Source organism: Pygoscelis adeliae, unplaced genomic scaffold (assembly GCF_000699105.1).
Source record: "Pygoscelis adeliae isolate BGI_AS28 unplaced genomic scaffold, ASM69910v1 Scaffold320, whole genome shotgun sequence".
Classification (NCBI taxonomy): domain Eukaryota; kingdom Metazoa; phylum Chordata; class Aves; order Sphenisciformes; family Spheniscidae; genus Pygoscelis; species Pygoscelis adeliae.
In genome coordinates, this window is record NW_008823967.1 from 916,987 (window position 1) to 939,954 (window position 22,968).

Consider the following 22,968-nt stretch of genomic DNA (forward strand, 5'->3'; position numbering starts at 1 on the left):
TGTTGAACCATGGGACTGTTGAACCACAGCACTGTTAGTAAAAATGCAAGAGAATGTGCACTGTTAAGAAAAGACATAATTACACATTAATCTGCATTTTCAGATAGCTCTACTGATGTTAATTTGGTGTCCAGACACCCATGCTTGGATGACTGCAAAGCAGATGGGGCAAAAGAAGTAGCAAGGTTAAGCTATTTTCCCTAAGCCATATAGTGCTGCAGAGTTAGGGTCAGAGTATCTTTTTTTGAACATGTGCTTGCTTGTGTAAGTGAGCTTACTGCAAAACTACTTTGGGTTTTGCAATTGCCTGTTCATGTTTCCTTCCCTAACAAGCCTCAGGTTACACCCTTTGAAGGTAGCTTCAAAGACCACAAAGGTAACTTTTGGCAAGTTATGCATTTATTATTCAGGTAAAATTTTATTTGAGAGTGAATAGTTGTGGACATCCAGTATATTGCAGTCCAAAAATTCTGGCTGAAAATGCGTTCCATGATTTTAAAAAAAGTCAAAGAATATGAATGAAGACTATTAAACTTGTGCTCAGTAGTAAAATATTACACTTGCTTTATCTGATGCATGTGATGGTTAACTGTTCATCCTTTTGATTTCTGTCATAAATGTAATTGTACTGAGCCTGGGAAAATACTGATATGTGTTCATCCTTAATTGACAGTTACAAGGCTGTGGTACTGGCAGCAAATCACTTTGGTCGATTTTTCACGGGTCAGATCACAGCTGCTGGTAAAGTTCCTCCAGCAAAGGTATGTGCAATTAAACAGATACCGTGGCAGAAGAATATGTGAGTTCCTGAGCACAGCTAACCACTGCTGAAACTGTTAAAAGGCATTTTTTCCTGCCTTGGGGCTAGTTCTAGAGACTTCAGAAATCCCTATAGTTATTCCCATACCAATTTTTGTTCACTACCTGTAGTGTCATTTTTTTTGGGAACAATAGAATAATTTGAGTTTAAGTTTGCTTAGTTTTAAACATCAGACTAGCTATACATGGATGGGTTTTTTTTTTTTCCCAGATGGGGAAAGGCAAGGAAGCAGTTAAGAAAAGTCAGATGTTGGGATTTCTGGTGTGTTGAAGGCTGTGATGGAAAGGATTGCTTGATTGGAATTGCAGGTGGATTGGGTTGAGCAGAAATGAAAGTAGAATTAGGGAAGGAAAAAAAAGAAGAAAAATTAAGGAGAAAACCTGTACTTATCTATAGCTAACAGTTTATGTAAGTGACTTGGCTCTCAGATAAGTGAAGTTAGGAGTTATAGCTTTTAAACTGTTAGATTTACAGGGCAGCTTTACTAAAGTAATTTTGGGATCTGTGTCCTAAGGTAACTTGTTTAAATGGCTGGTTAATGAGATGTATCTGCAGTTGTGAAAGCAGTACAATGCTGCTGCTTTTCTAACCAGCTCTAGTTTTGGTTTATGCTCCAAGCATGATGATGGTATCATTCTAGGTCTTGATCATCGGAGGAGGAGTTGCTGGCCTGGCTTCTGCAGGAGCAGCTAAATCAATGGGTGCAGTGGTTCGTGGATTTGATACTAGGTAGGTGTGTGAAAATGGTAATAGCAATCTGAAATTATTTTAAGATTGAGTAGTTTGTAGCTGTATTACAGTGAAAGCACTTGTACTGCACTGAATCACAATTCCTTTCCTACCATTTTTGTTCCATCATTACTCCTCCATTTTTTTATACCTCAAAACAAGCAAACCTTCCAGAGTCCTTCTCATCAAATCATTCAGAACTATATGAATAAAAAATCGTTGCTTTATAAAAATGAGAAAGTTAGGGCTTTTATCCAGAATTTCATGTGTCTGTTCTTCATGGGGACACAGGGAAAACAGTAAAGAGATAATCTTTATGCTCTCATTTATAGCTTGCTTTGATGCAGGTTCATAGCTGCATACTCTCATTCACCTCTACTTTCCTGATCCCAGAGAGGCCAGCTAGGAACTCTTCGGAGAGACACTTCTTTCAATCTGCTGAAGGAGAGAAAGAGATCAAGTTATTTTATTTATGAAACTCAAGATGAAAGAACAGAAACTGCAGCTACTTTAAATGCTGCTTTCCTCAGGTTTCTTTGTTATGTTTGGAAGGATTATTTTGTCCCATAGCCATTTTTTAGAGCAATAGACTGGGAAAATTACAGAGCACGAACATTTTTCATCTTACAGCTACAGGGACTGCAAACGTCATTAAATTTTTTTCTAATAAATGGCCTTTTTATATTGAATTTTTATATGCTTAATAGTGTATTTGCATTAAAATTACTTATAAATGTTTGTTTTTATACAGAAGTTGCATCTAGTGCTACTTAGCTATATCTAATATGAAAGAATAAAAATGAACATATGTCCAGATTTACAATGTGCAATACGAAAAAACCCTTCACTCTGGTTTGTTAGAAAAGCTGCATATGCCTTAAAACAAACTGGAAAGAGTTTATTTCTCGTAAAAGCGTGATCAAAATCTGTCTAAAACTTTTCAGATATTTTTAATTCCCTTCTTAAGCATCCTGTATAGTTTTTATATGGTTTTTTGGTGTGCCTGAATTTTTGTGTTAAATCCTCTGCATGTTGTGAAAATTCATCTAACACTGAAATTTAGTGTTGTTACTTACTGTGATATCACATGATGCAAAACAAATTACTGATTTACAGGTTAACTGTAAAAAACAAAACAAAAAACAAACAAAAAAACCCAAACCACCACCATCCCCCCCAAGCAATTTTCCCTGTGAAAATAAGACTTATTAGTATTTCCCATTTCACAGATTAAAGACAGGGCCACAGGTTGTGTATTCATCACCTATCTTGGGCATCTAAGTTTGGGCTGTAGATCTGCCAGGTCATGACGAGAAATGGGTGAGCAAAGTTAGTCAACAGTTAAGCTCCTAGCTTTGAGCCTTTTCTTGGAGCAACTGTGCTGACTGTACAGGAAACCGGAGGCTGCCTTCATTCCTTATCCAAGTATCTTCATTAGGGACCTAAACTTAGTGATGCAATTACTTTTTTCACTAAATACAGAAAGCTGAGGACTTCAGTTATGGTTTCCTTAATCCTAGAATAAGTTTTAGGTCTCTTGTCTGAAGACTGCTACTAAAAAGACCAGAAAAGTCATGGTGGATTTTTAAAGTAGTGGTTATTTCCTCCCCTGCAATTTTCTTTTCCTAGAGCTGCAGCTCTGGAACAGTTCAAGTCTCTTGGTGCCGAGCCTTTAGAAGTAGACCTAAAGGAATCTGGAGAGGGACAAGGTGGTTATGCTAAAGAAATGTCCAAAGAATTTATTGAAGCTGAAATGAAACTCTTTGCCAAGCAGTGCCAAGACGTTGATATTATCATCACTACAGCACTTATTCCAGGTATGTTTTATGTGCAAGATGCTAATTTTCATTTATCTTGTGTAAGTTGGCATGTTTCGGAGCTATGCCTGCAGTGAAAACAGAGGTGTTAATGAATTATATCTGTGTGAGCATGTACCTTTTCCTTTCCCTGATAAATGCCTGTTTTTAAAGTGTGTGACTTTTTTTACAAGTTTTGTTTTCACAAACTAGCTGTCTTTGACTCAATAGCATCATGTTTTCTTATTAAACAAGGAGTAGATAGTAATAAAGTAAGAATATGTAATTCTCTTGCATATTTATTGCATCGCTGCTACTTCTGCTATCCAGCTTGTGCACTGAAACAAGTCCAATTGAAACAGTACTGTCTCTTCTATTTGAAACATAGTAAGGTAGAGCGTAGATTTTAGTGCTTTGTATTGCACAACATCTGTCTGTCAATAACTTATGGTGTGGTGTTTCTTTTTTTTGGTTATGACTTGAATTGTAAGATTGGATGTTGTCAGTTTACTGAGGACAAAATTGGACTTGCCAGCATCTTTGGTAGACTACCCATGCATACTTTTTTGTAGATGGTTGGGAGCAAGATGTTCTAGCATCTCTTCTCTCTGCCTGTATAAACAAACCTTCTGTGACGTTCCATCCTAGGTACTAATTATTTCAAAATTTTGCTTAGAAAAATAAGGTTTATATATATAGAGAGAAGGGGAGAACGCATCTCCTGAGCTCTACAGACAAAAAGCTGTATTTTGTGTTTAACTTACTATGCCTTGTCTTATCAGGCAAAAAAGCTCCCATCTTGTTTAAGAAAGATATGATTGAATCAATGAAGGAAGGTTCAGTTGTTGTGGATTTAGCTGCAGAAGCAGGGGGAAACATTGAGACTACAAAGCCTGGAGAAATGTATGTTCATAAGGTGAGCATTTTAATCTGCAGATCATTCTCAGTTTGCATGAATTCACATTGTGTTTTGTAAACTGTATGCTGAAAATGAGTAGCTGATTTTGCTATTTGGGCTTAAGTAATCATTTAGATTTGCATGTGGTCACTGGTCATCTCTATGTATAATAATTTGAAGATTTGTAAAGAAACAAATACCTCTGTATAGTGTTAATTTGGTTGTTAACTATGGAAGTGTTACTACTTAGACTTCCCAAGTCCAGTGATTTGTCTCTGCTGAGTTGAGGGTGTGGTTTGATGTCTATTTCTTGGTCTACCTAAAGAGACAGCAATAGCAATAACTTCTTTGGCTTGCCCATCACCTCCCAGAACTGACGTTAACAGTCCCTATCATAGGTAAGCTAAGCAGGTTCAGACTATGTCAGTATTTACTTCAGTGCAAAGTCTCTGGCTTAGGTCAATATAACTGCAGCTTCAGGAGGGTGCTGCCTTTGTATGTCTTTAACTTCGCCAGCATGAGTGTGTCTGCCCTAGAGTATCCAAACCACTTGTAACCCAATCTAGGAGTAGTGTGAATTGGTTCATTAAAGTAAGCAATTTTGCTCTGGACTGAACTAACTACTTCGGTTTTGCTGCAGTGTTCATTGGCTCAGTTGAGAGCTTGTTTTTCTGCTTTTTGGGTTTTATTCTTGGTACTTGTGAAAAATCTACTAGTAGTTATAGCAATTTGGGTGATAAGATTTGAAGTAGCAGATTTCCAAGGTTGTTGTTTGGTAATGTAAGGACATAATGCTGTTATTAGGGAAGCCTGTAGGACATACTGCTTCCATGGTTGTCATTTATATAAGCAGGGCTGTGTGTGTATATATCATGAGTCACTCACTGTATTTGGCTTTGTGGTTTCCTAAGGCTTTTGATGTCATTGCTTAAAAACTGAAATTAGAGTATGTAGAACAGAAATGAGCAGATACTTGCATGAAGAATTTATATGGAGCGCTTTTAGTCAGGGGAGTGTCACCCCTGGATATAGTGTACTGGCACTGAGCTGTGGAAAAGAGCAGCAGTGCAGAACTATTAGCAGTGTGCCGGAGCATTGCATTAAGAAGCCAGAGTTCCTGGAAGCATGCATAGATCTTAGCTGTGAGTTGCAGGAGCAGTGTTTTAACAGAAGCCTGCTTGAACATGAAGCATGTATGCCAGCCTCAGCTTCCCATACTTTCCAAAAGCTCAAGAGCCTGGTAGCCAGGTATACTCACATTTGTTCTTTAAACAAATGTTTAAAGATATATTATGTTACATCTTTACATAAATGTGAACCTGGGCATATTACTTGCACAGCTGCCTAACTCTGAGGACGCTCCCTTCACTCCTCTGTCATATAGAAAGTTGCTTCCACTGCATGCTCTCCAGAAGGACTGAGAAGATGCCAAGCATTAGGCAGGATAATCTGTTACCTGGTTGCTTTAAGCAGCTAAGTTCTGAGGGAATGGTAGGATTTGGAGAGGACAACCTCTTGCATCAGTGCATCTTCCTCTCTGTGTAGGCTTGTTGTTAATAGCATTTAAGGTGTTGGGTTTGATCATGTTGAATTCTGTAACTGTTGTGAGTAATCCTCCCCTGACTTAATAATGTTAGAGCTGCAGGTAACAGTTTTAGCTGGGGTTAAAAACAGAAAAAAGTGAAACAGTTTGGATATGTATTTCCAGAAGGATATATTGGAAGAGATGCTGCTTCTTCAGAGATTGAACTAATCCTTAATATTTTACTTGAATTTTTTTCAGGGTGTTACACACATTGGCTACACAGACCTGCCTAGCAGAATGGCTACTCAGGCCAGCACTCTGTATTCCAATAATATTATAAAACTCCTAAAGGCTATTAGTCCTGACAAGGAGAACTTCTACTTTGATCCAAAAGATGAATTTGATTATGGGACTTTGGATCATGTTGTTAGAGGAACTGTAGTCATGAAGGTAAGTCAGTAAATACTATCTTCTTAATTTGTGAGTACATAGTTTTATATTTATCAGTGTTGTCTCTTTAAAATGCATTCAAAGATACTGCATGCCAATAGACCAGATGTGGCTTGATGGACAGTGTGGGCAGTTGTGTTTGTATTCAGCTGAATATTCCTCTGTCCCTTTTTGTGAAGGGAAACCTCTTTGCTTTTGTCGTCTTATCATGGTTAAACAAACCTTATGTCTACTATTGAAAAATAGGAGAAAGATTAAATTTTCATGTTGTATTCATGTGATAAAAGCATAGTTGTTTAAAACATGTTTGAAACATTACTGCAGGACCAGAAAAACTTTTTTTTTTAAAAAATAAATACATGTTTCTGTTCTTATAAGAGTAACTTCAGAAAAAACTGGTGGAACTAGAATATGCAGGATACTTTAAGCTCTATTACGAAATAATAAAATACAAATTTAGGGCATGGGCCAGTATGGGCTCTCCTCCTGCAGCTATTAGGAAGTTACTATGACTGTTTAGGTAAGAGGTGTTAATTTCTGTTGAGTTTTGCTGCGTAACGTTGACAACGGTTTGTAATGCTTATGATACCTACTCTGGAGGAGGCTTGCATTGATTTCAGCCCTCCCAGACCACTAAAGTGGTATGTGCAACTCAGGTCTGACAGCTCCAGCAGTTATTCCTCCAGAGGCCTGGAGAACAGCAAGAAATGTGAGACGTCACAGGTTGGTGTACCTAGCTGAGGTCTGGGCAGGCTCTGATTATAGTTCAGATCTGTAGCAGATTTTTGCTATTTCCAAGACCCTGTTTTATTTTGCGTAAATGTTCTCCATTTAAGGAACTTTACCTCTTTGTTTTGGTTTCTGCTTTCAAGCCTTATGCTGTGCTTCTGCCAGGTGTTTTTGGACACTGATGTTAAATCTTGTCTGAAGAATGTGTAAACTGGTTTGATTAACTTGGTCAGGCTGTACTGATCATCCAGCCCTGCAAAATTCTGCTGATGCAGAAAAGGAAGATGTTCTTGTGGCATGGCTGTAGAATGTTAAGACATATCTGAGTTGCAGGATTAAGAATAGGCTCCTCTAACTATAAAGCATCTGCCATGTTAGGGATAACTGTAAATATCTCTTGTCAGGATGGCAAGGTGATTTTCCCAGCACCTCCACCAAATAACGTTCCTCAAGGAGCTCCTGTGAAGCAGAAGACTGTAGCAGAGCTGGAAGCGGAAAAAGCAGCTACTATTACACCTTTTAGAAAAACTATGACTAGTGCATCTGTATACACAACAGGTAGGCAACTTCCAGAGTTGGAGAATCAGTGTAGAGTGCTTCTCATTTGGCTAATGCTGTTAAGTGACTCCTCATTGTACTTATTCAATTCAATAACTAGTTGGGAGAGCAGTTGATTGGCTGGTGTATCCTAGTGCAAAATCAGTGTAGTGTAATAATTGCTCTTGAGAGGGAAAATAAAATTTTAGAAATTTAACCAAAAGTATTAACACTTCAAACAGTGCTGACTCATGCTGTGTGCATGTATGTATGTTTGGCTTTATTTAAATATCAGTAAAATATTTAAAATTCTGAAGGACTCCTGCTGGGGACTGTGCCCCCATACTTTGCAGCAGGATCAATTCAATGCCATTGCTTTCTTCAAACTTTAATGTATTGTATGAGACTTAAATGTCCACAGTCTACTGAAGTACTGAGAATAGGACTTTTCTTGACAAATAAATATTGGCTGCTCTTGTCATTTGGTGTTCTGTGTGCATCAGAACTTCTGCATGAGGTAATTAATGAATTGAGTATTCTTAATTTTAACCTCTGTTCTTCATATGCATGCTTTGAGTCTTCCAGGTAGTATCTCAACATGACTGTGACTCTTCTACATTTTTGCTATAGAACAGGAGAGTGACAGGATTCAGGGTTGGTGTAGAAACCTATCTTTGCTACTTTGTGTGCATGTGTAACAAAGATGTGTGTATTATATTTATGGTTTTATTTTCTGTTGTAAAAGAAGCACTAGCACTGAAAGAGCCTTGTAGTTGACAAGGATGATCCAGCTGATCTTGAAACAAGTCCATGCACAAAACTCCATTTTGCTTTTAGCTCAACACTGGACTCCTGTTGTACAGAGTTTAAATGAAAGAAACCATTGAAAAGTTATAGAAAAGTTTTGCTGTGCTTTTCTTCTAGGTTTAGCCAGCATGTTAGGACTGGGCGTTGTAGCTCCTAATACTGCTTTCACGCAAATGGTGACAACATTTGGCCTAGCTGGAATAGTGGGATACCATACAGTATGGGGCGTGACTCCTGCTCTTCACTCTCCACTCATGTCAGTGACTAATGCTATTTCAGGTAAGTAGGTGTCACGAACTGCTTATTTTCCATTTGAAGTACACAAATGGAGACACATTTGAAGTATACAAATTGAAGGCACAGCTCCTTTTACTTGAACTTAAGGCAGAAGTCTGCTGATAAGCCTTTTAAAATGCCAAAGAGCCTAGTACTACTTCACATGTCTGAGTTTACTTTCATAAATGGCAAGGACACTCTCTTTCTGAGAGTATGTTTTTTCAAAAGGGCAAATGTGGTGTTGTGTATTTTCAATTTTTATAAGTAATTTTTCACTCTTAACCTGTTTGCTTTAAAGTTTGTTTTACTTGGAATGCTGCAGTCTCTCCTTTCATAGAACACATCTTTCCTCCCATCTCTCAAAAACGTTGCCCTGAAAATAACTTGTCTTTCATATATTCTGCATTCTTTTTTTCCTCTCCTCAAACTATGTGTTTTGAGAGGGGAGAAAAAGAAAAAATTCCTAAGTGACCTGTAAGATTCATAATTCTATAAATACGTACTGTTTTATGTATCTGTGTGTATATATGTGACAGGTCATGAGTCTGATCTACTTTGACTGTTAAAAGCAAAGTTTCTTTTATCAAACAAGTACTCAGTGGCTGACTCTGTGCTTGAGGCACTGTACTTCAAAACTATATTCATACACTAATTTTTTTCTTTTGAAACATGTTTATATTGCTGAAAAAGACCACGGTAGTCTTTGTTTAAATAGTAATGTGTAGAGTAGGGGTCAAAATTTGAGTTGACTGGTATCTGTTTGACAGCTGAAAGAAAACTTGCTATAGGTATAGAGCCTTTTAAGGTTCAGTAACACTTTTTTTTCTCTTTTAAATAGGACTAACTGCAGTTGGTGGGCTGGTATTGATGGGAGGAAACTATCTCCCTGAAAACACTCCTCAAAGTCTAGCAGTGCTTTCAACCTTTATCTCTTCAGTCAATATTGCAGGTATGAATGTTAGGTTTTCTCCTGAGGGTAACTTTAAAGCACTTGTGTAATTATTTCTTCTAGCTCTTTAATTGTATAGATGCCAGAAATACTGTTCTGGGAATAGGACCTGAGAGTATCCATCAATAAAGAACCTCCCCTCCCAAATTTTCATAGTAGTTATTGTATCTGGTTTGCACACCCTGTGGTGTAACCTTTTTTTAGGGAAGCATTTAAATGTGCATTTTTATTTTACAGTATCCTTTGGGTGATGATAATATGAAATATCTTTTCCTGTACATCCCAAGATGGTACTGCGTTTGTCCTTGTATTCCTTTTCCTACTTTAAAAATATACCACTGGCGTAGAACAAAATTCTGCTTGCTTGAGCTTCAGCAGTGCCAGTTTCACGAATAAAAAAGATGATAAAGTGAGCAATGTGACTTATAAATACTGCTTTTTGCTAGAGTGGATAGGGAAAAGGATACAGTCATAAACTAAGCTGTATCCTACAGTCAGCGTAGAGTATGGAGCCAGAGCGAGTCCTCCAGGCTTTCCAACTGCTCATTTTATGAATTTCCTCCAAAGGTTAAAGACAACAGGATCTCACCGCGATTACACCTTTGTTTCCTTGTGGTTTTCTAGATTACTAGCTTTTCAGAGGCTTTATTCATGTCAGTTGCTAACTTTGTGTGGTAATATGGCTTAACCAAATATTTCTCTTACAGCTTGGTATATGCTTAGTTTCAGATTTTATTTTTGTAAAATCGTTCCTTTACTTTGGCCAGGTGGGTTTCTAGTTACACAGAGAATGCTGGATATGTTCAAACGTCCTACAGATCCTCCTGAGTACAACTACTTGTACCTACTTCCTGGTGGTGTATTCGTAGGAGGCTATGCAGCTGCTCTCAATGGTGGCTATAATATTGAACAGGTAAGATAACTTTGTGGCTCTTAGCCCACTGTTCACAGCATGATATGCTCCTTCACTGCTTACTGTGTTGAGGAGTAAACAGCAAATTAGCCGTGGTCTTTTCATCAGCTATGTATTCCCATAAGGCCAATCTGGAGTTGATTAATTTTGCAATTGTACCCCAAATGCTGAATCTGCAAATAAGCATTGGGTTGTTTTTTCCTGTAAAGCAGCAGTTACTTTGTTATTTATTGGACAGTTTTCCTAAATTACAGCTTAAGTATTAGAGCGACTACAGAAATCAGTCTTTGTTTAAATGTTTCTGAAAATTTAACTTGGCGTGACAGTTAAAGTGAGTATGACATCTGGATGGAATGAGATTTCAGCACAGAGGGATGTACAGGGATTGTACTTATAGCACCTTTTATGGTAAACTTTTGTTTGCATTTGTTTTATTAGTAAGAAAAATGAATGTGTATTGCCTTCTGTGTTTGGAAAAAGTGAATCACACATACCTTTATGCCAGGGGCCTGTAATATATTTGAGTTTTTTCAGTTATCTAGACATGTACAGCTCACTTCATTTAAGTTTGTTTTATACTTTTGAAAACAGGAGTTCAGATGTGCCATAAGCAAATTCTGAAACTATTCCTGTAATGAACAGGACAGTTCAGCTTTGGGTTTGTACTAAAGAAAAACTTGCTTCTGAACTGATGAGGAAAATTGGCCTGACTCAATTTTAGTATTCACAGTGCAGATAAACCAAGGTCATAAAGTGGGGAAGAAGTTTTAATAGATACCACATATTAATTGACCAAAATCACATCCTGTACAACAGTTTCTCACAGTCAAGAGTTTTGACTTATGAACTGTGATTTACACACATTCTGGAGAAATCAGCCCTTTTGTGTTAATAATCAGAAAGATTTTTGTAATGATTTTGGGCTTTGTCTCTACTTCATGTATGTATATTGATGTTTTTTTTATTTTAAAGATGATGTATCTGGGCTCAGGCTTATGCTGTGTTGGTGCCCTGGCCGGTCTGTCTACCCAAGGAACAGCTCGTCTTGGAAATGCTTTGGGTATGATTGGTGTTGCAGGAGGCTTAGCAGCAACTCTTGGAGGCCTTAAACCCTCACCTGAATTGTTGGCGCAGATGTCAGGTGCAATGGCATTTGGTGGTACCATAGGTATGTGCATGATACTATAAACTTACTGTATGCTCTACATATGCATTTATGCAAGCTGTATATGCACAAAATATTGTATAGCTCACAGGTGAATTGACTAACTTACATTTATGGCTTGTGTATGTTATTTTGCAAATATGTGAACAAAGAATTGTAAGTCCCAGGGCTTTTATTAATGTATCAGAATGTGGTAAAGAATGGTGAGGCTGGTGGAAAAGCAGGAGCACATCATCTCTGTTAGGGAAACAGGGTATGCAGAGGTGAATGAACTTGCCCAACTTCATACTTTTGTTCAGTTCCTGACTGAATGCTGCCAAATTCCCTTTTTCACACTGTGCTTTTGTCACAGAAAATGTTGAATTTCTCAATATTTAGTGAAGCTTCTAAGAACATGATATGCTTTAATCTTCTCTCTAATTTCCATGATACCCTCATTGCACAAAATACACATATGCAGCTTTCAGTTAAATGCCATAGCAATTTCTAGTGTAGAACAATTTTTTCCATTGGAACAGGCACGTGTGTGCATGTATTCATTGCACACTGAACCATGATACATTAATTTCTAGCTGCACAGATTGGTTGTGTTTTGTAAGACTTTGCTTCTGTCTTTGATTCTCAATAGGTTTGACGATCGCTAAACGCATCCAGATTACAGATCTGCCTCAGCTAGTGGCTGCTTTCCATAGTTTGGTTGGTTTGGCTGCTGTGCTCACCTGTGTAGCAGAATACATGATTGAATATCCTCACTTCGCTACTGATCCAGCTGCAAACCTCACCAAGGTTGTGGCATACCTTGGCACATACATTGGTGGAGTGACTTTTAGTGGCTCTCTTGTTGCTTATGGAAAACTGCAAGGTGAGGCCTTCTGTTCAGAACTAAGTATTTGTTAAAGGTTTTTTTCCCCCAGGGTTTAGCTCTGCCTTTAGACTGCTGTGTAACTGGAAAGAAACCTTGTATTTTCCATCAGGTAAAAGTTTAACTCTTATGAGTGTACTTTTTTTCTTTTTAATTGTTTAATTTGTGTGCAGCTTTAGTTATGAAAGGTTTGTCTTCAGTGCTTGGACATACTACTGCTATTAATTACAAAGTCATGTAAGCTTCCCTCAGTTCATCTTGTCTAGAAATAAGTGTTGCTTTAGTGTTGTTAAGACACTACCTGACGCTGTTTCTCTAATTGATTTTATTGAACTTTCACGATCACAACTTCGTATTCCTGAGCAGACATTTTAATTGAAACCCTGGTGTTACTGGAGTCAGTAAGCACCACTAATATTTATGGGATTTTGTTCTTAGCATTGCAGGCTTCATTTAGGTAGGTAGCTTGCAGTACCAGTTAAGACTGCCACACTTTAAACCATTCAGTTCACTATTTACCTACTGTGCAAACTCCATGCTCCATACTTCTTAGTGTTTTAGTAAATATGCCTTCTAAATTAAATACTCACTAATTCCTGATTCTTATGCACCTGGAGGTTTCTTTATTGCATTTATTTTTGGTTTTGTAAGCACACAGCTTTTGAGAGACTGAGATAATACCTGTACTAAGAAGTACCAGCTAAGAGCTTCCTATTACTAATCCTGTTACTAGCTTTGCAATAGTTCCTTTGGGAAACATCTGTTTGCTTTCTTCAGTGTTTATGAGACCAGCCATTGAAGGAGGAAGCATGACATGGATGGAAAGCTGTCTTCTCTAATAATCTTTTGAAGGATTTGTCAGTAGTATGTATTTCTGCTAAGTAGTTACTCATTTATTTCTTGGTTATTTTTTTTTCTCTTATCCATCATACCCCCTCTACCCCCTCAGTGATTTGTGAGTATGTCCTTGGTGAGCTTCACTGCCTGTTTCAGCCCACTGTCCTGTTTTTGTTTAATCCCCCCCCCCTTGCATTTTCATATCAGCATGATAATAATAAGCTTGTCTATACTGTTGAACTAGAGGTAGTAAGTCACATAATTTGACTCCTAATCCTGAGACCACAGTTCACTTTTTTTTTTTCCTTAAATTCAGCTACATTTAAATGAGACACTTGGTAAGTAATTACACCAAAAGTAACAGATAAACTTCCATTATTTTTACTCTTTGCTGTGTAGTTTGGAGGAAAAAAATCCTAGGGTGAAAATAAATATGTAATTGTCTTTTTAAACTGAATCACACAAATACAAAACCCTCTTTTCCCCTCAAGTCTCTGCCAGTGTGGAAAGCTGTGGGAAGTCTGTGTGAGTAAGGGTACTGGTGAAATTAAAGCATTTGAAAGCAGGATTTTTTTATATTTGGGGTTATCTGTGCAGTCATATTTTCTAAGCACAGCTTTTGAGAGACTGAGATAATACCTGTACTAGGAAGTTCCAGGTCAAAGCTTCCTATTGCAGAGCGTCATACACAACATGCAAAGACTTGGGGCCAGAATGCAAGTACTTTTTTTTATTTAAGAAGAAAAAAGCTTTTCAAGAGGAGAAGAGATTTTTGTGATTATTCTGAAGCACTTCAGCAAGATTAGGAAGTAAAATGAGTTTAAACAGGAGTATTTGAGAAGCTAGAGTAAGTTTGAATATGTTGCAATATTAAGTCAGCAGAAGGTCTCAGCTTCAACTAACTTTTATCTTCTGCCCCTCCCTTTTTTAATTTTTCTTTTGCTGAGGTATTCAGTCTTCTCTGAAGGCAAGAGACAGGCTCTCCTGCATGTATGTGTCGGTCTCTGAATATGCGTTTGATTGCAGGTATTCTGAATTCTGCGCCACTGCTGTTGCCTGGTCGACATGCATTGAATGCAGGATTGCTGGCTGCCAGCATTGGTGGAATGGTTCCGTACATGATCGATCCTAGTTACACTACGGGAATTACTTGCTTAGGTTCTGTGTCAGCTCTCTCAGCCATAATGGTAAGTTGGGGAACTGCAGGAGGTGAAACAAATTAAACAAGCAGTTTGTTCTTCAACTTTGCAAGTTTCCTGTTAATGACTGTATTTTACCATCCTGAGTCATGATCATCATAGTGCCTGTATGCTAACTTGCAGTAGCAAGTAGCAACTGACTTTCCTAAATCTAGCTGTAAACCAGAACTCTTCCAGAGAACAGGCATGTATGTATATAATTACTTTTGCAGCTATGACTTAATGGATCCTTTTAGGTGACAAACTGGTATTTTAAAAGACTTTTTGGAAAGTTTTATCCTTAAAATACTTAAAAGAGCACTGGATCTATAGGTTATCATGATAACTTAGTAAGATTATCCCCATGTGTAACTTCTCCCCATTCACTCATACCAGCTGTTGCAAAATTTACCCTGAATATTACCATTCTGTAAACTGAGTCTGGCAAAGACTGCTCAGTATGAACCCCTTGATGGTATAAACAGGTCTGTGGAGTTGATAGGATATTTTTGCAAGTAAAAATATGTGACTAAGCATAGGATGAGGGCAGTGGAGTACCTTCCTGTCCTCTCTCAAAAGGCAAAATCAGTAAGTCTAATCCTCAGGCCACAGCTTGATGTCTTCTACATTGAAAATACTGAATAGAATTAAGTAACTTGATACTTATTTTTCAGTGCTGCAGGCAGCCTGTCTTCTCTGCATGTTCTCCTTAGTTGTAGCTTACACTGAAATATTTTCTTTTATTTTCCAGGGTGTCACTTTAACAGCAGCTATTGGAGGTGCTGACATGCCTGTAGTTATTACTGTCCTGAACAGTTATTCTGGATGGGCTTTGTGTGCTGAGGGCTTCCTACTGAACAACAACTTGCTGACCATTGTTGGTGCACTCATTGGCTCCTCTGGGGCCATCCTCTCTTACATCATGTGTGTGGTAAGAAGTCAGCAGAAATTATGCTTGTTTTCTAAGTAATGAAAAAAGTTATTCAGCATGTTTGCTAGGAAGATAAGCAATTGGAAGATCAAGCTGCTAGGTGTTTATAGACTAGAAAATTCTTGCTTGAAACTGTTGGACTAGATGTCAGTCATCTCTCTTCGAAGTACGTATCTCTCCAAACCAAAACTGAGGAAAGCCCTTGTATTGGCTTGAGCATTGAGGGTTTGAATCTGGGCTCAGATAGGTATGATTACTTGTGCTCAGCTGTTTGGGTTGGGTTTTTTTAGTCATATCACTCTGCGGTGGTGTTAAGTTTAAGCTAAAACTAAAATTTATCAGCAGGAGGTACTTTAAGTAGTGAGTTCCTCTAAAAAAAAATGTTTGGTTCAGTTAGAGAGTAATTTAAAGTTTGGTTTTTTGAGTGTAGGAAAGTGTGCTACTTTCTTCAGAGCAGCTACTTTGAAGTACCACGGGGTGGCAGCAGGCTTGCATTAATGTATTGCTAATTCTAATGTCTGTGTCAGAGCAAACTTGAGCTTCAACTCTGTGTGTAAATCATATTGTATTATTAGTAATGGTCTCCTTTTCCCCGAAACATTTGTACAGAAGTCTCTTGTTTTCCCATGTCTCTCTCCTTTTTGTTTTCAGAGATGGAGAGGTAATGACTTAAAGAAAACTGTTCATAGTGCAACAGCTGCCAACCTCCTGATGCTCTGTTATGTAATTCTGTTTCACTTCTGCCCTTGTGTTCTTGTATGATCAGTGTCACTGTTCTCCTGTCCTAATGTTTTCCTATGGTCAGCCCTGGCTGTTGTCTTTTACTTCGTATCTGCTGATAAATAGAGTTGTTACCATGTTAGGAATGTTCAGTATAATTCGTTTTCATCTCTCTTGAGGAGCAATTTCAGGAAAGCTTAAAAAAGTATTTTTGTGCAGCTTCGTGGAGGCGAGTTCAAATGAACAATCCCAGGTATGAATTTTAAAGAATCTTGTTCTTTCTTGAACATTTTGTATCTCCTTATCAAAAGCAAATCAGATTATGTGGCTCATGGGACATCTTTTTATATATAAATACATATATATTTGTATACAGTTAGCAATTTAGTCCATATCGGTAGAAAGATGAAGCTTATGGGCAACACAGGTATGAAAAGTATGTTCTTTAAATATCCAAGTCATGTAAGTCTTGGTGAAAATATGATCTGATGGGTATGTATTTACCAGTAGGTATAGTCATTCTATACCTTCATTTTTCTTTTACTGTCCCCTTCCTTTTTTTTATTTTATTGCTAGCTCATCTCAGCACTTGGAGTTTTGAGATGCTTGTATCTGTTGGTTGGAGGAATCTAGGTAAATAGGAAGCCTGGGGAAGTAATTGGCAAAATAGTTGTGCAGTGACAGAGTGGCTTTCATATAATCATAGAATAGTTTGGGTTAGAAGGGACCTTTAAAGGTCATCTAGTCCAGCCGCCCTGCAATGAGCCCAGACATCTTCAACTAGATCAGGTTGCTAAGATGTAGTTCATAGTTCCTCTATGTATTTCTCAAATTTCAGGAAGTTTAGTTTCTGAGGTAGTATTCTAGAAATCTTGTGCTACTTTACATAAGCTTAGACAATTAAAGTTGATCAGCCAGTAAAATTAAAATTATTTTATATAATTTCTGCACAATGAGCAGAATAACTTGTTTCTAGCCCAGCACTTTTCTGCTTTACTTCCTTTAACAGAAATCATTACTTCTAAAAGCATTGTTATAATCGGGGGATTCAGTATCATTGTCTTGAAGCTGCATTTCAGGAGAAAAAATGCTCAAGAGTTTCAATAAACTGCTTTAGGCTGTTGCAACCTCTGCTAAGGAAGCAACAGTTTTCCCCTCCTTTCCCTCCCCCCCGCCAAGTACGACTTCCATCCAAAGCAGTATATTTATTGAAGCTTAGCTAGTACAGATGAGGTGGTGTTTGTGGAAACATCTTAATGGTTGAAACCTTCTTTGTACAACATTTCCAATTACTTTTTGTGATAAAACTGTAGCTTAATCATCCAAAGCCTATCCAGATTCTCTCTTAAAGCTTGAGTTGATAAAATTGGCCAACATGTATTCAGATAACAACTTAGTTTTTGCACTCATATCTGCTTGACTTACCACCCATCCCTCTTTTGTGCCTGTTAGTAGAGTGAGTTAAGGACAAAGAATGTAACTTCAGAACAAAAAAAGCAAAGGCCTGTACTGTTCACTCATCCTGTGAATTCTGACTTCTTTTAAAATGCTAACACATGTCTTCGTCAGAACACTTGATTGTATTAGCATGTCCTTCTCCCCCCCCCCCCTTTTTTTTTTTCAGAGTGAATACTTGATGATCGCAACTGTAGTACTAGAATCAGTGTGCTTAGGGATGGGGAAAATGCTTCAGGTTGAAGAGGAACCATTAATTGGGGTGATGAAACAGAGCAAGAGTAGCGACAAATTGTGTTAGTCTTATAAATTGTGTGCTGGCCCGTCACCTGTATTAGCTGTGCAGTTTCTGTGGGCACAGTGGAAGGACTTGGAGTTCTCGTGGATCAAGAATTTGGTTTGCCCTGGGCTGTAAGCTCCTGGCCAGTATCACCTGTGTATGCACAGCATAGAGGGCTTTTTGCTGGTGGTTGGATTATGTGTGAATGGTGAAGCCTGCACTTTATTCATGTATGTTTGTGGTCTGTGGTGGTAAAGGAGGTGAAAGAGGCTATAAGAAGAGTTTCCACACTGTCCCTCTGCTGAGTAGGTCTTAGCTGTATTGGTTAATTGTTGCTTGATGAGGTCTTGGCTCATTTTGAAGCCTTCTGTACCACCCCCTTTGTTTTTTGCCAGACTTCCCTCTTCTTTCCTTGGCACTTTGGTGCGGAGCCAGGCAAGGGTGGTTCAATCTCATGCTTGCTTTGTGTGGATTCTCAGATTTCTAATAATATTTGAACTTTTTTTTTCCTTTGGCTTGGTCTTACTGTTGTCTTTTGGTTTAGATATGTGTAGAAAGTGCTTTGCTTCTTGTAAGCTTAGCGTGCGCAATAGCTGAAGAGGTTTTTCTTCTGTCTAGGCTGTCTTACCTGACATTCAACTGCTGTAATATATTAAGTAGTCTGTTTTTCTGTTTGACGCTTTAATGTTGTGGTACACGTCAAAGGCAGTATGTTCTTAGAGGATATGAACTACTGCCTACTGCAGACGGTAGAAAGATGCTGACTTCACTGCATTTGTGTGCCTTCCTTACAGTATCTGAAACAGTAATGATTTATCAGGATAAACAAAAGTTCTTCTAACATCTTTGTTGTGCTTATTTGCTAGATGATGAATTTCACAGAATGGCATACCTCCTCAGGCTACAGCAAAAACCCTGTGGAGTTACATGGTTTGAAATGTCAGTGGAAAATGGACACTTGGAGGCATACTTTTGTGTGGGTGTTTCCTCTTGCTTGTATGTGTGCCTCTCCAGATCCATTCTTAAATTTTGCTGTGGTTTCTGAGCTAGCACAGCAGATGTATGACACACATGTTTAATTAAAGAAGCAATTTATCCTGTTTCTTTCCTGCTTCTAAAGTTTTGTTTACTGCAATTACAAGTTTTGCCTGCTTCCAGATATTGCCAGATATTGCTTTGGGACCACACTCACAAGGAGACATGCCAGTGAAAGCATTTAGCCAGTGGCTTTTCCTGGCTATGTATCTAACAGAGCCAAATTTTCAGGATGTGTTCTCCTCTTAAAGCTCCTAGTTTAAGATCTCTTGTTCCCCTTTGGTGCTCAGCCAGTAAGTTAATGGCCCCCTTCAGTTTATTACAATTTGTTTTGAAGTTAGCATTTGGTTAGTTTTGTGTGGCTACTTAGCTTTGTTGTGTTCTTTCCTGTCTTGATGCTGTAGGAGCTTTGATTCTGTACTACCTGTAAGAGCTACATGGTTTCCATGCTGTCATATAGCATTTCCGTGCTTACATGTTGAATTGCTCAAGAGCTTAAGAAAATACCTTGCAAAAATTGTGTGTGTATATATATGTAAAAAAAAAAAAAAAAAAGTCTGTCATCAAATATGCATTCTTTTATATCCCTGCCTTTTAAGAACAGAAAGAGACCAATATTTGTTATTTGTGTTGTTTTGTTCTTTGTCTTGGGGAAATGCTGATGCTTTCTCATTATATGCATAACATAATGTGTTAGAAGCTGATACTTGGCTGTTGTTGTGTTAATCTGGGTCTCTGTTTTAAGGAGCCTCTTCTAAGAAGTTTTGAGTTGTAAGCAGGCAAAACTAGCAGGTAAAGACTATTGTCAGGAAGGCTTTAATATTTTTGTAAGTTTTCTTTGTGGACATCTTCTCTCCTTTATTTTTGGATTTCATCTTTAGCTGATCAAAACCCTCTTGTCTTTCAGGCTATGAACCGTTCCCTTGCAAATGTGATTCTAGGGGGCTATGGCACCACGTCAACAGCTGGTGGGAAGCCCATGGAAATTACTGGAACCCACACAGAAATCAATGTGGACAATGCAATTGAAATGATAAAGGAAGCCAATAATATTATTATTACTCCAGGTAAGACACTCTTGACTCATACAGCAGGATGTCCACAGGATGTATTATTAAAAAAACAAACAAACAAAACCCCAAAACAGAACAAAAAACCATAGCCTCTCTTGCAGTTGCAACATAGCAGCAGCATGTCAAATGTTGACTGTGTCTGTGGGATCTGTTTTTGTTCCCAGGTCAGTCATCATTCCTCTGTGTATGCCACTTTATTTCTCCTTGTGTGTGTCTCTTCAGACTTTGTCCCATTTATTTAGATTTTAAATTCTTCAGGACAAAGACTGTCTTTTGTAAATTATGTTTACAGTTAATTTTGTGTACAGCTGTTGTGGTGCGAGTTTCCAAGCACTACCACAGTACCAGTGGTACCAATAACAAAATAGCTGTCTGTTAAGTTACTGAAAGAGAGGATTTTGTTTATGCTTCTCATCTACTTGCTCAATTCTGCTTTGTTTTATTAAAAAAAGGCAGAAAAACATCTAAAACTTAGTTAGAATACAATAAATACTGGAATTAAAGTAGAAAAAAAACTGAAAACCAAAACCCTGAGTTGTCTGAAACTATTACGTTGGCTGTAGGCTCATATGGTTCAATAGCACGTTCCCTCTTACGAGAGGTCAGGTAAGGAATAGCTCAAGACCTGTTTTCCTTCAACTGAATGGCACAACTATTGTGTCAAATTCATTTTAGCATTGGAATGAGAAGAATGTTAAAAAACAGTCGTCTTTCATTTTGTTTCAGCGTAAATGAAAACATCAGTGAGGTAGGGTTCTAATTTGGGAAGCTACCTTTGCTTCCAACAAAGCTTGCAGACATCTTCAAGGAGTTCGCCTCTTGCTCCTGTGGTCAAACCTTGAGGACACCATTAATAATTTATACTCTGCATTTTCCTTCTGGGCATTTGTCCTGGTTTCGGCAGGGATAGAGTTAATTTCCTTCCTAGTAGCTGGTACAGTGCTGTGTTTTGGATTTAGGATGGGAACAAAATTGATAAGGCACCGATGTTTTAGTTGTTGCTAGGTAGTGCTTACACTAGCCAAGGACTTTCTAGTTTTCCATGCTCTACCGACTGAGAAGGCTGCAGGTGCACAAGAAGCTGGGAGGGGGCACAGCCAAACTGGCCAAAGGGACATTCCATACCATGTGACATCATGCTCAGTACATAAACTGGGGGAAGCTGGCCGGGGGGGCCACTGCTTGGGGACTGGCTGGGCATCGGTCGGCGGGTGGTGAGCAATTGTACTGTGCATCATTTGCTTTGTGTATTATTATTATTGTCATATTATTATTATTATAATTTTATTTCAATTATTAAACTGTTTTTATCTCAACCCACGAGTTTTTCTCCCTTGTGCTTTTCCAATTCTCTCCCCTATCCCACCGGGGGGGGGGGGGAGTGAGCGAGTGGCTGCGTGGTGCTTAGTTGCCGACTGAGGTTAAACCACGACAGCATTATTCCTCTGATGCATTAATTCAGACAGAAAGACTGAAAAGATTATTTGCTGCTAAAAGCCATGTTCAACTACTAGATTTGCATTATGCAAATCTAAAATTTTGTTGAGGATATGGTGGTGAAGTAACCTGATAGTAGCCTCTTAATTTTTCACTGAACCTGTCTGAAACATCCTTTTCTGATAGAGAAAGGAACACGTGTTTTTGTGAAGCTGAAATAAGTTACTTGCGTAGTTTGACTGGTCAAACCACTACACTGTTAGTGGTCAGGAGACCAAAAAGATGAGATGAATTACAGAGGTCAGACTGAAACTCTGCTGGGAATGTATGAGTATCTCGTATATGAGAGATTATTTGTTTGTCTATTTATTTTTAATTATGAGAGCTTCTGTTTGTGTGGAAAGTATATTTACTGTCTGTAACTATTCTGTCTGCGCTGAAACAGCAAAATAGCTTAAAATTTGGAAATTCTTTCAGGTTATGGTTTGTGTGCAGCAAAAGCTCAGTACCCTATAGCTGATCTCGTGAAGATGTTGAGAGAACAAGGGAAAAATGTCAGGTAAGTACTTTCCTTGATGAGAAGTATTACAGGTTGGTTGGTTTGTTTTCATTCCATTAAAATCCCCTACAAGTCTGTGTTTTGGTTTAATTTTTCTTTCAGCAGTCATTATTATGCTGATCTGTCTCTTAGAGATACTAGCTGGAGGAATGCCCTAGTCTTATTAACCTATAGCTGAATATATTAAAATTCCATGTGGTAGTGTAAAAGGTATTTCTACCTTTTACTGATTTTTAGAGAATTAAGATCCCTTACTCCCTTACACTCTTACTCAATTTGGTTTTTGGAAGTAGCCCCAGGAGTTGGAGAATAATTTGTTGTTGTTGTTGTTTTCTTTTGTTCTTGTTTGGTGTCATGCTAAAGTTCAGTTAAAAAGAATGGCTTTAGAATTTAATACTTCTTTATTGTAGCAACAAAATCTTACTTTTTTGAAAGGTAAGTTAGCTCCTTTAGATGCATATGCTCTGCCTTTAGTTATAGTAGTGCTTTTCTACAAAAGAAGCAGTGAAGTTTTTTGAAAAATAACACTTTAATGTAGCTTTTGTATTGTGTTCAAGAGAATAATTGGCAGCCTTTCCTAAAGGTGGAGGTTGGAGAGCTCTGTGAAGGCAACCACTTTGTGGAAATATGTTACTATGAGGTGTAATCACAACAGCTGACTTCAGTGCAGGGAAGGCAGGGAGGATAGATTTTCTTTATGCTTGTAGTCAATGGGGAGAGAGCATAGGCCGAACTGCAGTGCTTTGAATTGCCTCCTAGAGAAACCTCCATTAAGGGGGATTGTTCACTAAGCTTCAATATTTTTTTAAGTCCTAATTTGCTAAGGAAATGGAACTCTCTGCTTGTGAAGCTGTTGGGGAATAGTTAAAGGGGTGCAATGGGAACAGCTGAGGCTCCTAGGCAGGAAATGAGAGCCTCCTGCAGTATGGAGAAGTGTTTACTGGGGTCAGTCTGGTATGAAGTGGAAGAGTAGATCAGGTAGCAGCCTCTGCACCAAGAACATGGGG

At 38.2% G+C, this 22,968-nt stretch overlaps 1 protein-coding gene across 1 annotated transcript in view; it reads left to right on the forward strand.

Moving 5' to 3' along the window:
* The window catches only part of NNT (nicotinamide nucleotide transhydrogenase), a 44,090-nt gene that overhangs the window by 9,302 nt on the left and 11,820 nt on the right, over positions 1 to 22,968 (forward strand). Inside the window, exons 4-18 of the mRNA XM_009324541.1 lie at positions 674 to 761; positions 1,461 to 1,549; positions 3,179 to 3,366; positions 4,128 to 4,261; positions 6,027 to 6,218; positions 7,352 to 7,505; positions 8,409 to 8,570; positions 9,406 to 9,516; positions 10,284 to 10,429; positions 11,402 to 11,597; positions 12,223 to 12,456; positions 14,320 to 14,480; positions 15,223 to 15,402; positions 19,800 to 19,959; positions 21,880 to 21,961. Of these exons, the coding sequence (XP_009322816.1) occupies positions 674 to 761; positions 1,461 to 1,549; positions 3,179 to 3,366; positions 4,128 to 4,261; positions 6,027 to 6,218; positions 7,352 to 7,505; positions 8,409 to 8,570; positions 9,406 to 9,516; positions 10,284 to 10,429; positions 11,402 to 11,597; positions 12,223 to 12,456; positions 14,320 to 14,480; positions 15,223 to 15,402; positions 19,800 to 19,959; positions 21,880 to 21,961 (2,277 nt within the window). The remainder of the gene's footprint in view (positions 1 to 673; positions 762 to 1,460; positions 1,550 to 3,178; positions 3,367 to 4,127; positions 4,262 to 6,026; positions 6,219 to 7,351; positions 7,506 to 8,408; positions 8,571 to 9,405; positions 9,517 to 10,283; positions 10,430 to 11,401; positions 11,598 to 12,222; positions 12,457 to 14,319; positions 14,481 to 15,222; positions 15,403 to 19,799; positions 19,960 to 21,879; positions 21,962 to 22,968) is intronic.